We start from the raw sequence: 12,761 nt of genomic DNA, 5'->3' as shown, positions 1-12,761 counted from the left end.
AATCATATAAATTAAAATTAATAGAACTCAAACCTATATAATTTAAAAAATTATTGAAATTACAACCTTAAACTCTAGATGCTTGTGTTACCAAATTATATTACAGAATTCAACCTAGAGAATAATAGGAAAAGCAAATCCTCAACCCAAAAGATTTAAATTTTCTGATGTCTTTATATATTCTTTAAAAACCTACTCACCTAATTTAAAAATTCACAACAATGACTAAAATACAAACAACAACATCACTTTTTAAAAATTTATAGTATAAATACCAAAGAAAAAAAAACCCTCCCCATTTACAACTCCCCTGCTTTTCTCATTTCGTTCTTTACAAACACCAGCACATGACCATATTCCTACTTCTCCTCTGTTCCTCCCTCTTCTGTTTTGAACAGAATTCCTCTCAATCCCAAGAAAGAAGAGAGAAGGAAAGATACTCTCTCTCTCTTAATATAAGAAAAAACACAGTAGTTAAAGGTCAGTTTAACTACAAAGACTGAAACTGTGCATACATGCATGTATCTCCCCTTTCCATACTGAATTCCAACAGGGTTTTGTTGAAGGAGATGCAATATCTACTCTTGACTAACAAAGTCTATCTGGGCTAGCTAAGGTTTGTGCGTTCATTTTTTCTTAATCAACTATATAGTAGTTGAAAAATATAATAAATAAAAAAAGAACAAGTCTTTGTAGTTGTTACCTTAGTTTGTCTTAAAATTTTCTATTTTTGATTTTTTTTGTACGAGAAATAATGTTTTTCTAAGTTTTGACTTGCACAAGGGTGTCTCTTTATTTTCTCTTAATCAGGTGGTGGATAGTGATTATTGATCCATTGGATACGCAATTTGTGACACTACTATATATAAAACACTCTGCTTTATTTTCTTTTCTATCTATATTTTTTTCCCAAGAAAGTGATGGAAATGGCGGATAATCCAAAGTTGGTAAGCTCTTTTTTTTTCTACATGGGTTTTCTCTCAATAATAATCCCTTGTAAATTTCAAAATTTGCAAGTGTTTTATTGGTTTTTGAGTCTGTCTTTTTTTAATGTTTATTTTATAGTTTTACTTGTTTGTCTTGTTCATACATGCTGTCTCTTTCTTCAACTGAATAACTTATATTTTTCCTTTCTAATTTTTGGGTTCTTGATTTTGGATTAGGATATGGATTCATCAAGTGAAGCTGGTGGGGGTGGCGGGTTCGCATTAGAAGAACATATGGAAGCACAAAAAATCTCAGTCTTAGATCATATAAATGGATTTCAATGCACAAAGGAGAAATCAGATAGCTTTGTTATTGACATGGAAAGATTCTCTCACGGCATGAATAAAGATATCAATACAAATTCAAGGATCACAGTGAGTTTCTTCTACTTTTTCTTTCACTTTTCCTTTTTTCTTCTCTCTTTTCCCTCCTTTTGTCTACTTGTGGATAATTTTCCTTGTAGTTGATTCAGCAACACGCATGCCATCGCAATCCATTGTCTTTTTTGTCAAATCATCGTTATCTATATGCTTTATTGATTCCAATAGAAGATTAGTAATTTGATCTATTTTGTTTGAATAATTTGGTTTCCTTTTTAATGATTTTGTTTTGAATGAAAAAAGTTGCAGAGGAGCCATTCCAGAAAAGGGTCACCGCGGGGGGGCGGAGGCGGCGAGAAGAAGATAAATTCTAATCTTTCTCATCTTTCTGTTAGTGATAGAGATGCTATTGTTGCTTCAGCTTCACCTAGAGGTATCATTTTTGCATTAGAGACACTGAATTTAGTTTTGTGGTCACATCATGTCGATTATGCTTCTGTTATCATTATAATAAGATCCATGTTGTCACTTTGCTTCAACGATAGAAGACTCATTCAAAATAAGTATTCTAGGAATTTTTAGACAAGTCAATTTAGTAGTTTTCCAAATTCTCTATCGTTAGTTTTGTTTTTACCCTTCTGTACATCTAGTTTATGCAATTCACAACCAAACATCAGAAACAACAAATCAAGATTAACATCATTGGTGTTATTTTGTAAAAAGTCTTCAATAATATCTAATAGCTCCAATTTTGGGAGGGTAAATTCCATCTATGAGAGGGCAGCTTGATGTGCACTACTGATATTTGTTCTAGGTAGCCCTTTTCCTTGCCTTCATTAACATGTTGCCAAGGTGAGTTTAATAGAGAGAGGACGAGAAACTTAGGTTTAACTGTTGAAGGTTAGGTGTCCTAGATAAGCAAAAGAGTATTTGCTCAGAACAAACCCGTTCTACTGCTGTTAATGGAGCCAATAGTTAGGATTAGTGAAAGTGAAATGTTACCAAACAATTTTGTCAACCATGGAGTGTTCAACAACCGAATTGAAACAATGGTGGGTTTAACTAATTTAACATGGAGTACAGATTACAGAGCATCATCCATTTTTTTGTTTGTCCATTGTTGAAGGCATGTGCACTTATTTTTGGAAAGTTGATGAAAATGCTACACACCAAAAAATCAAATTGTTTTACATGTATATAGACATGGTATTTACTAATCTGTAACTGCTTTAATAGGGCCTAGCACGCCAGAAAAGGCAGCGGTGGTAACGGTAGGGACGACAGATCATTCCAGTAGCCCACAACTTCATCATCAAATCACAATCACGACCGGCAACATGAATGCCACTCCAGAAAGTAGATGCATTAGGAGAAATAGTTTCAAGCGGTCTTCACCTTCATGGGTCCTTGATCCCAAAAGGGTTCTTTTCTTCTTTGCCACACTGTAAGTTACCAACCATTAAAAAAGCTCCAAAAGATCAAACATATGTCATTATGCTTGTCTACAGGCACTTTATTTTAGCACACTTGATGTGCTAAATGTATTTTCATCTCAACAGGTCAAGTATGGGAACAATGTTGCTGATATACCTCACTCTTTCAATTGGGAAGCTCAATGCAATTGATAATTCCCTTGATTGAAACCAGCAACATTATGCACCACGTTCTCATAGAAGGGAAATAATTAGTGTATACACTGAATTAGAGATGAATGTAATTAGTTGATGATGAGCATCCTTTTTGCAAGAATAGGCTTCTTTTCAAAGAAGCTTTGCCATATAATAGAGAAGACAAGGTGATGGAAAACACTAACCAACAACTTTCCAAAACCACGGATTCTATAGTCAGCACTGCTCAACTCCTTTCAGGGACTTACTAAAATCTTACAGATGCAGACGAGAGAGCATATAGTGGTATGACATGGACGAGGAATCTTCTTTAAAGAAGTATGGAAGAGAAACATGATGTGTTACCTTATGTGGTCTCTTGTGCAACCCTACACAGCCTAATGGAGGATCAGATAGTTACTTTCGATGTCTTTCAACCTTTATTTTGGCTCCCCATGCTTTCATTCTGTTTGCTCTTTTGGCAATCCCACTTAGTTGCCATTTTGTTGTACATGGCTTTCATGTGAGTGAAACAAGATCAAGACAGCACTCATCCGTAAGATTAAAGGCAATAAGATAATTTCTGTGCGCAGAAGCATGCGCACCTGAATCTTTTCACCTTTTACCCCCTATGTGCAGTCATGGAGTAGCTCAGGAAGAAAAAAAAGGCCTACAAATGAACATTAACACCAATGCCTAACATTGAATAATCTGAATGCTCACTCAAAATTCAAGAATAAAAGAGCGAAGAGAAAGGTGTTAAGACAAATAACAAGGGAAATCTCAAATAGCTGTCACCGATATCATTTACGAAGTGACAGCAATCTCCTAAATGATTCTTGTATCTGGATTAGTGGAGGGGAAAAGGTAATATAATATTTTACAAGTATGAGTCTGATGCAGACAACAAAACACATGATATCTGGCCAGTTGCACAACAGCAGAGATCACATGGGAAATAATAATAATAATAAGTCTCTTGTAATGAACATTCATGACACTAAAGGATGACAAAAGATTACCACTTTCTCTTAATTAAAGCTGTTTTTCTCCAGATAATTTTCAAATCATGCACTAGAACAGAGATGTCTAGAGTTCAAGATTTACAAAAGATTACCATTTTCTCAATACACTTTCATTTGTACAATTGATACAAAAGTGACATTGGCTTCAGCAGAAGAAAATAGGCGGCAGTTCTACTGATCTATTTAGTATGGTTTTTAAGGTGAAAAACGAAAACTTTCGGTAATCACAAAGACAGAAGAGGTATACCTCTTTGCTGCATTCTCAACATTACCATATCTGTATCTCATTCCTTGAATACATATTTATTAATTTTAATTTTCAATCATAGTGGTTAAATCCAGCCTGATAAGTTGACTAAAAAAACTCAAAACACGAAGCCTGACATGGGTTATGTTTTTAATCAAACTTGACTAAATTTTTTAATCATTGGTTGACTTGATAAACATGGGTGTCAATAATAATAACTATTTTTACAAAAACAAAAAAAAAATGATACTATTTAATATAAATATTTGACATGCAATAACTCATGGATTTAGCAGGTGATTCCATGATCCAAATACTTTCAGGCCAGTCGTCGGACATGTATGGCTATGTTTTCGATTAACAGCGCTTGGTGATTCGTGGCGTTGAACATTTGTGTTGCCGATCATGATATATCCTCAATATAACTGCTGATGTTTCTTCAATTGCTTTCCTGTCACTTCTGCAATGGCAAACAAGTAAAAAACACCATCAAGAATCAATCACTAGCATATCTTTAAAGTTTCCAATGAGTTGAACATTTGAAAATTGAACCAAATTACCACTTACTGACCAAACAGGATTCTGTGCGAAGATCCTGGGAGCAAATTTCAACTCCTCTCCGACATATATAATCCATCTCTGAATAGTTACTCCTCACTTCCTCACCGAAACCTAGACTCTTTGCCTCGCTTTCCTTATCGTCGTTTACACTATAGCATTCAAGGGCGGAGCCTTGTACAAGGCTCAGGTGGACTGTAGCCTAGGTAACAAATAATGTTTTATCCAATAAATAAATAAAAGGAGTATACGTTTGAACAATTAAACCTTTATGATTTGTGAGGCTTTCTAAACACAAAATTATATAAAGAAAAGGAGTATAGACAAAAGTAAGGACACACTAATATAATTACAACATGTGGAAAATAATTATTTTTATACTTAATTAATTGTAAAATATGTTTTGTTTCATTAATGGTGTTTGTGGTAGTGATTACTTTTTAAAATATTTTTTATTTAAAAATATATCAAAAAAATTTAAAAAAAAATCAGTTTTGATATCAGCACATCAAAACAATCTGAAAACACTAAAAAATTAATTTGAAGCAAAAACCAAATTTATTTTTTAAAAAAATATTTTTGAAACCCAAAAATAAACTAACTATATATCACCAAAGAGGGTTGAAGCATGAAAAATTTGGGTTAAAAATAATAATAATTGCGATTAATTGTGTTCCACATATGAATGCTTCGTATAAAAAGGTTACAGATCATTCATATCAATAACAAGGTTCAGTGACTGTTAACCAACGTTATCATTATAATTTATTTAACTCAACAATAGATTTTTAATTGAAATAATTAAATTTTAGATTCAGTAATGGGATAGTGGAACATGTTAAAATTATGCTTAGTAATAAAATAAAAGAGGAGTTCTTAGTAGATTCTTTGATGATTTACATTGAATGAGAGCTTGTTGAAGATATTGATTCGGATTCGATCATAGATGAATTATATTCTACAAAACATCGAAAGGTGCAACTTTGATGGTATGATTTATTTTTATTTTGAATTTTAAATGCTTTAAATTTTATGTTTTATATATTTTGTGTTATGTATTTGAATTAAAACTTTACTGTTAATCTAGCAAATTTATATATTCGAGTGAATAATTGATTTTAAAAAATAAATTATATGTATTTATATCATAGCCTAGGATAGTAAAAATTCCTGGCTCCGCCCTTGATAGCATTGATAGTATCTTTTTCTGGGTCAACTTCAAAAAGGCTTTTCGGCAATTCTACATCCTTTACAATACGCACATTTGCCACTTTATGTCCATTCTGTGGCAAATATATCGACAATGGCGTCTTCCCAGTACGAGGAACTCCAGCAAGAACAATGTCATCCTTGTTCAAGTTCTGAGGTAATACCCCATCACCCTGTTTAATAGTGAATTCAATGGCTTCTTTTCGTTGAAAATAATCCTCTTAAAGAGGAAAATTCCAGCCAGGTGCTCCACGAGGAAGACCAGAAGGCAAGACATCAAGATGAGAAGCAATAGCTTCTGTTATTGGGCCTATTACATCAGTTGCTGGGATGCCCAATAACTTACAGGCTAGTTTAGCAGATTCAGCCATTGAAGGATCAGCTAACGTGTAGACTTCCATTGCACCTTCCTTTGCTGCTTGTTTTATTATCTCCATTAACCTCTCCGCATCATCAATCTGATCATCACTGCAACATAATTAGTTTAAGAAACTTCACCAAAAAATCGAAAAACACTAGAAAACTTCGTGCTTGCTACGATAATCCCAGTCAAATTATCTAGCCATTCCCCTAACTATATATATTTTTTTAATGTAACATGCATATACTAATCCATATCTTCTTACTTTCTAAAAATCTTGAGATTGAACCTCTTCAACAATATTGTCACTCTTACAAACATACTTACGATGCTTAACATGTCCAACAACTAATTAGCCGAAATTTCATTGTTTTTAGCCAAATATGGAAATATTTGTTCATGAACCAAGAAAATTTGCAGTATAAGACGAATTTCATTCCAAATTTTTATTATATTGGTGCCACAGATGAACAAGTACAGAGAAAGAACTCTGCTGGATGGCACAAATTCGTTATAAATATTAGTTATATAACAGGGCACTGTTGCCTCGCTAGATTAATAGTGGACATAATTTTGTGTTTAATTTATCATTTTGCTCTTCTATTTGTCTTAATTATTCAAAATCCCTCATGTGTTGGATAATTTATTCAGCAACACTAAGCATTTATAGAATCGGTTCCATTGAGGGGCCAAGAAATCGCGCTAACAAACTAGATGAATGATCTTACGTTCATGACCAAAAAAGAGAGCCTAAGTTGCTCAACTGCAAATTACATGATTAGCAAGCCTCACTCTATTGAATTGTGACACAGCAACCTTTCTCTCAATATTACAACACTATTCTCTTCTAAAATAATTTAAAACCTTTTTAAATCCCAATATTTAAATCCTTTCACATTTTTAAGTCTTCGAGTCATATAATTCAGTTTAAGAACATTATTTATCTATTATGAGGGTCTAATTTTTTTATGTAAAAACTATTTATTAATGTCATATATAATTAATGAACCAATTACATTAACATAAAAAAATGAACCAATTAGATGACACCTAGGTAATAGGCTCACACTTCTTTGTGATTCTGACTATATTTTTTAATGTAAAAAACATATGCAAACATATCGCTAATATTTTTTGTAATTGCAAGTAGAATTTTCATTATGAACTCAAAATTTTATATTTAAAAAGTATATATATTTTTTTAAATATTGACAAACGACATCTTTATAGACCTTATTGGCTTAATAACATTATTATTCTAAAATAATTGTGTTTTTAATTATATGATAATAAAAATATATGTTGTCAACCATATAAAATAAAAGAAAATAATGTTAGGCTTTAAGAAAATCATACTCCCAAAAAAATAAAAATTAAATGGATTTAATAAAATAATAAATAAAATATATTCTTTACCATTTTAGAATTTAATAAATAAAAATAAACATAGATTAACATAACAAAAAAAAGTTCATAAGTGTGACCCTAGGTAACCTAGCACAACTAGCTCTCTACAAAGGGCTTGGGCGAGTGGGCTTTTTAGACCAGGCTCACGTGTCCGACCTTACCTAAAAAGCTTAAGCTTATGCCAGCTAGGTTTCTTTTTTAATTTTTTTTTCTATCCTTTTTTTATTGTGCAAGAGGTCTTTGTAGTGATAGGTGACATGTCGCCTGCTATTATGTTTTGCGATCATCTTCAGTACTGTAAAATCAGGTTTAAAATTTTAGACCCTAAAAGCACAAATTTAAAGTCGTTTTCACATAAAAACATCTAAAACATACCATACAAACATCTATGAAATCACTTATCAACTTCGAAACACCCTAAAATCACCTAAAAAATTAAAAATTAACTGAATAAGAAAAACCAAAAATACCCCATTATACTTTTTTAGGCATGATCATTATAAGAAAAAAAACCCATCATTATTGAACTTCTCTCATCAAATAAAATTATTTAATACCAAAATATGGCCAACCAAACATCTTCTCTCTTATCCACCATTTTTCAATAACTTTTTCTCTACTCTCTCAAATCCAAGGACATATATGTAAAGAAAATGAAGTCATGGACTAAAATGAATAATTTCCAAGCAAAATAACTTATATATAAAGAAAATAAAGTCTTGGACTAAAATGAAAGATTTTCAAACTAAAAAGATCAAAAACAAAGTTTGACAAAATCTTAAGGAAAAAAAAAAAGAGGCTCAATTTGAATAGTTAATAAAACCCTTTGTTACACTTGTATTGTCAATTTGGATCCCTGTATTTGTAATATTTTTGAATCAATAAAATCAAATTTATTTTTATAAAACTGAACATCAACCAAATTTTTTTTATACCCCGAGAATCCCATGACAAGATAATGAAAATAAATAATAGGTTAAAGTCAAATTAAATTCATATATTACTTCCCATGGAGAAAATTTTCCATCATCGGTATCAATCACTCAATGTTAATTATCATACCCTCCACTCGAAAGCAAACAGTTTCCCATCTATGTTAGAACAATGACAGCAAGCTGTTTCCATTATCGAACAAGATATTTATTCTTGGGGAAAAAAACATTGTTAACGAAAGGAAAGACCGCACAAATTACTTGTCCCTTCATACTTTTCAAGAAAAGCAAAACAAGGAAAATTATCAAATAGAAATGACAAGAAAACGAACGCTTCCCGGATCCGTTTAATGAATCATTAATATAAATCACAATTTTTTTAAAATAACGTTACCTTAATGAAAAAAAAAAAAAGGAACTTATGATGTTATAAAAATTCCAAGTAGTTTGGGTGTAAAATTTATCTTTTGAATAATCAATTAATTTTTTAATTCTGATAATCTCATCTATATATTCTTTTTAGTTAAGATGATTGAAGACAAGTGTCTATACTTGCAAAAGACAAGTCAATGCTTTATTTGAGAAAAAATATAATAATATTATAAAGAGATACTCAAAAAATAAATATCAAGTGGAGAATGAAGATTCTAAACATTTTGTTTAAAGGACTCAAGGTCTATTTATAGTCCACAGGTCTTTTTTATAGAGAGAATGTGATAAAGTGTTATATTGCCCTGATAGTATATAAAAAAAAAAAATCTATAACATATGTATTAATGTTGATGAGAAATATCCCTGGTGACATGTATTAATGAGATAAAATATCTCTGACATATGTATTAATGAGAAAAAATATCTCTGAATGTGAATATGATGGGCCCTAAAAGAACATTCTCATACTATCTCTTACACAACATTTATATCGATTGAAGTATGGTAAGTCTTTGAAGAATTTGTATATACCTGATGGGTATAAAAAGAGTAGAATCCAAAATGTAGTTGTACCCCAAAAAGATGAGTTTTATAAGGGGTTTTTTTTATTGTATTTAAATTTAGGTTTATTAGTAGCCCTCCAAATCTTTGTGATATTTATATGCAAAGACTTGTAAAAGTACCCAGTATGACAAGTTTGTCGATTTTGTTTTGTGTGGGAAGTGGGGTGAAAACCTTGGTTAAGACGGCAGAGAGCCTATGTGTAGGGATTTGAAAAATAAAATTTCTAAGTATGTAGAGGTGAACCATAAATAAACTTATGCTTAAAAAAGTTTTCAAGAGAGTGAGGTGAAACCATAAAGAATGAACCTATATTTAGAAAATATTTAAGATTATAAAGGTAGCGAATCCCTATCGATATTTATACTTAAAAAATTTCTAAAGAGTAAAGGGGAACTCAAGCAAGGCAAGTCTATACTTAGAAAGCATTCTATAAGATTGCAGGGAGCGAAATCCTATCGACACCTATATTTAGAAAATTTTCAAGAGAAAGAGAGAAACTCAAGAAATATGAGTCTGTATTTAGAAAATATTTTAAGAGGTTAATGGTAACAAATCCCTATTAACACCCCTACTTAGAAAATTTTTAAAAGGCAAAGGTTAATCTAGAAAGAATGAACCCACATTTAACAAATATTTTAAGAGGTTGAAGAGAGTCTTACTTAAAAAACATTTAAGGGGTAGAGCGGCATACTCATGTTGGTATCCATATATATCATGCAAAAACTCTAAAATATTTACTTACCAATTAGAGGTGCCAGAAACCTCTTGCTTTGGTTAGTTCCACACTTTAGTGAATAAATCACTTAGGATAAAAGAGCTATTTAAAAAAAAAAAAAGAAACATGTTTAGTTAAAAGATAGAAATATAAAATAAATTTAATATAATTTTATGTATTTTCTATATAAGAAAACATGTCCTTTATATCTTTACTGTTTTTTGTTTTTTCTTATCTTGAAATACTATTTTAAAGTTTAAAAATTTCCAAGATGTCTCCTCTGAATGTTAAAATTGTTCTTTGGTTGTTAACTTATTCTAATATTTCCAAGATGTCTTCTTAGTGTGTTTTGGTATTGCGGTAGCTTTTGTGGTTATGGTTTGAAAAAAAGTTGTTTTATAAAAAATACTTTTAGTTGAGGTTGGTTTGAAAAAATAGGTGTTTGGTTAAAACTGTGGTTGAAATTGAGGTTAAAGAAAAAGTAGTTTAATGTGTTTGGTTAAAAAAATGTTTTTCAAATTGAGGTTATAAAATAATTAATATATATATATATATATATATATATATATATATATATATATATATATATACTAATGATTTTTAATTTAAATATTGTAATTTTGTAAAGGCTACACCATCATGCGATTTCCTTCTAATTTATACAGTATTATTGAATAATATTAAATATTAATTTTTTTTTTAATAAAACATATTTTTTTAAAAATTAAATTTTTACTGTTTATATAAACAGTGCAAACAAGTGTACAGAGTGAATTATTCACTCTGCACACTGCTCACTTTTGTTAAGTGAACAGTGCAGAGTGAAATTAATTCACTCTGCACTGTTAACTTAATAAAAGTTAACAGTGCCGGCAAAAAGAAGGTATAACTTGCTTCTCCCTACCTGTGTTTTTGTGTAATTTTAGGTGGGTCCCATCAACTAAAAACACTGCTTTTCATTTTAACCAAACAACATAAAATTATGATTTCTTCAAAATGTGACCGCTGCCGCGTTAACAAACGTTATCTTAATTTACTTGGTATTTGTAGGCATAGATATTTAAACCAACATAAAAATCAGCGCAAGCCAACAAAATTTACACCTGGGCCTATATATATTAGTTATGACACAGCCTGTCGAAAGGTCTCGTCAAAACATCACACTCAGGATATTATAAATTTTTAGAAGTATTGAGAATGCCGTGTAAATCCCGAAACTTTATTTTTGATGTGAGAGTGTTTTTAATTTAAAAAGTATTTTTGAAAAAATTTAAAATTTTTTTATTTTTAAATTAATATGTTTTTAATATTTTTAAATCATTTTGATGTGCTGATCTCAAAAATAATTTTAAAAAAAATTATTAGCATGCTTTTCTTAGTGAAAAATATTTTGAAAAACAACAACAACCACACTTCCAAACACACTTTATTCGTAATTTTCATGTAACATTGAACCCAAAATCTTTATTTTTTTTAATAAGAAAATAAGATTAAGCAAAGTTTCCATAGCTTATTTCCATGTTGCACCGTCAATTTGTTTTTAAGGTACAAAAATTTTTTTTTTTTTTAAATTAGTTATTTTATATTATTTTAATGTGTTAATGTTAAAAATAAAATTTTAAAAATAAAAAAATATTTTAATATATTTCTAAATAAAAAATATTTTAAAAAACTACAATAACAAAACAAATGTACTCTAAAAAACTTTTTATTATAGCATAGCATACATATTTACCATTTCCCATTTCTTTATTTTTTGTTCATAAATTTTTGTTTGCGGCTCAATGTTCAGAGTGCATGTGGTGTGTATGCAACTTGAGATTCGAGGCTCAAGGAGTGCGCTTCAAAAGTGGGTGAAATCCATTTTGTTAGAGGGTAACCGATACAAGATTTTGTTTCTTTTAGAATCACCAATAAATATTTTGGTTCTCAAGCATTTTTATTTTTATTTTTATAATAATCGAGGAAATTTATTAATAAAGCTAGTGACATTATATAGAGAAACGTAGGTCTTTATATAGAGAGAAAGAAATTAAAGGAAATAAAAAGCTAAACTTTATAAAAAGTCAAATACTCTAGCTAGAAGATATGAAGATATTTACTTGTTAGTGCATTTCATATTTTTTTTTCTGTCTTCTGAATAAGTCTATACCTTTGTACCTAAAGCCATAATCAATTATTTTGAGTCATAATGTTAATTAGTAGTTCGATGAAAAATTAACTCAAAAACTATGTTTTCTCACCATTTTGGTTGTTAAGCTAAGAACAATATAGGTAGTCCATAACGCTTGTTGTCCCATGTTTCATTAAGAAACCAAATTAATTTATATAATTTTTTTTAAAAAATAATTCAATTTAATTTAAGAATAGAAAAATCTATTTTCAAAAAATCTCTAT

General features: G+C 30.2%; 2 protein-coding genes across 4 annotated transcripts; one reads left to right on the top strand and one right to left on the bottom strand.

Annotated features, from left to right (window-relative positions):
• Nucleotides 1-314: 314 nt before the first annotated feature.
• On the top strand, nt 315-3,539 carry LOC118045862 (uncharacterized). Of its 3 annotated transcripts, none has more exons than XM_035054595.2 (6): nt 315-616; nt 811-947; nt 1,164-1,361; nt 1,611-1,740; nt 2,544-2,751; nt 3,176-3,539. In XM_035054595.2, the coding sequence occupies exons 2-6, from the start codon at nt 921-923 to the stop codon at nt 3,216-3,218; spliced, it is 606 nt and encodes a 201-aa protein (XP_034910486.1). In that variant the 5' UTR covers nt 315-616; nt 811-920; the 3' UTR covers nt 3,219-3,539. The 3 variants fall into 3 exon arrangements, with proteins under 3 accessions (XP_034910486.1, XP_034910484.1, XP_034910485.1); XM_035054593.2 differs by having other exon boundaries at nt 318-616; nt 2,867-3,539; XM_035054594.2 differs by lacking the exon at nt 811-947 and having other exon boundaries at nt 319-616; nt 2,867-3,539.
• Nucleotides 3,540-5,889: 2,350 nt separating this feature from the next.
• Nucleotides 5,890-6,635, bottom strand: LOC118045852 (pyruvate, phosphate dikinase regulatory protein 1, chloroplastic-like). Its single transcript, XM_073412620.1, has 3 exons — nt 6,580-6,635; nt 6,202-6,421; nt 5,890-6,105 (listed from the first exon to the last, which is right to left on the bottom strand). The coding sequence occupies exons 1-3, from the start codon at nt 6,633-6,635 to the stop codon at nt 5,890-5,892; spliced, it is 492 nt and encodes a 163-aa protein (XP_073268721.1).
• Between the last annotated feature and the right edge of the window lie 6,126 nt (nt 6,636-12,761).

Source organism: Populus alba, chromosome 11, assembly GCF_005239225.2.
Source record: "Populus alba chromosome 11, ASM523922v2, whole genome shotgun sequence".
NCBI lineage: Eukaryota > Viridiplantae > Streptophyta > Magnoliopsida > Malpighiales > Salicaceae > Populus > Populus alba.
The sequence above is the reverse complement of the archived record's forward strand: the minus strand, read 5'-3'. Positions and strand labels throughout refer to the sequence as shown.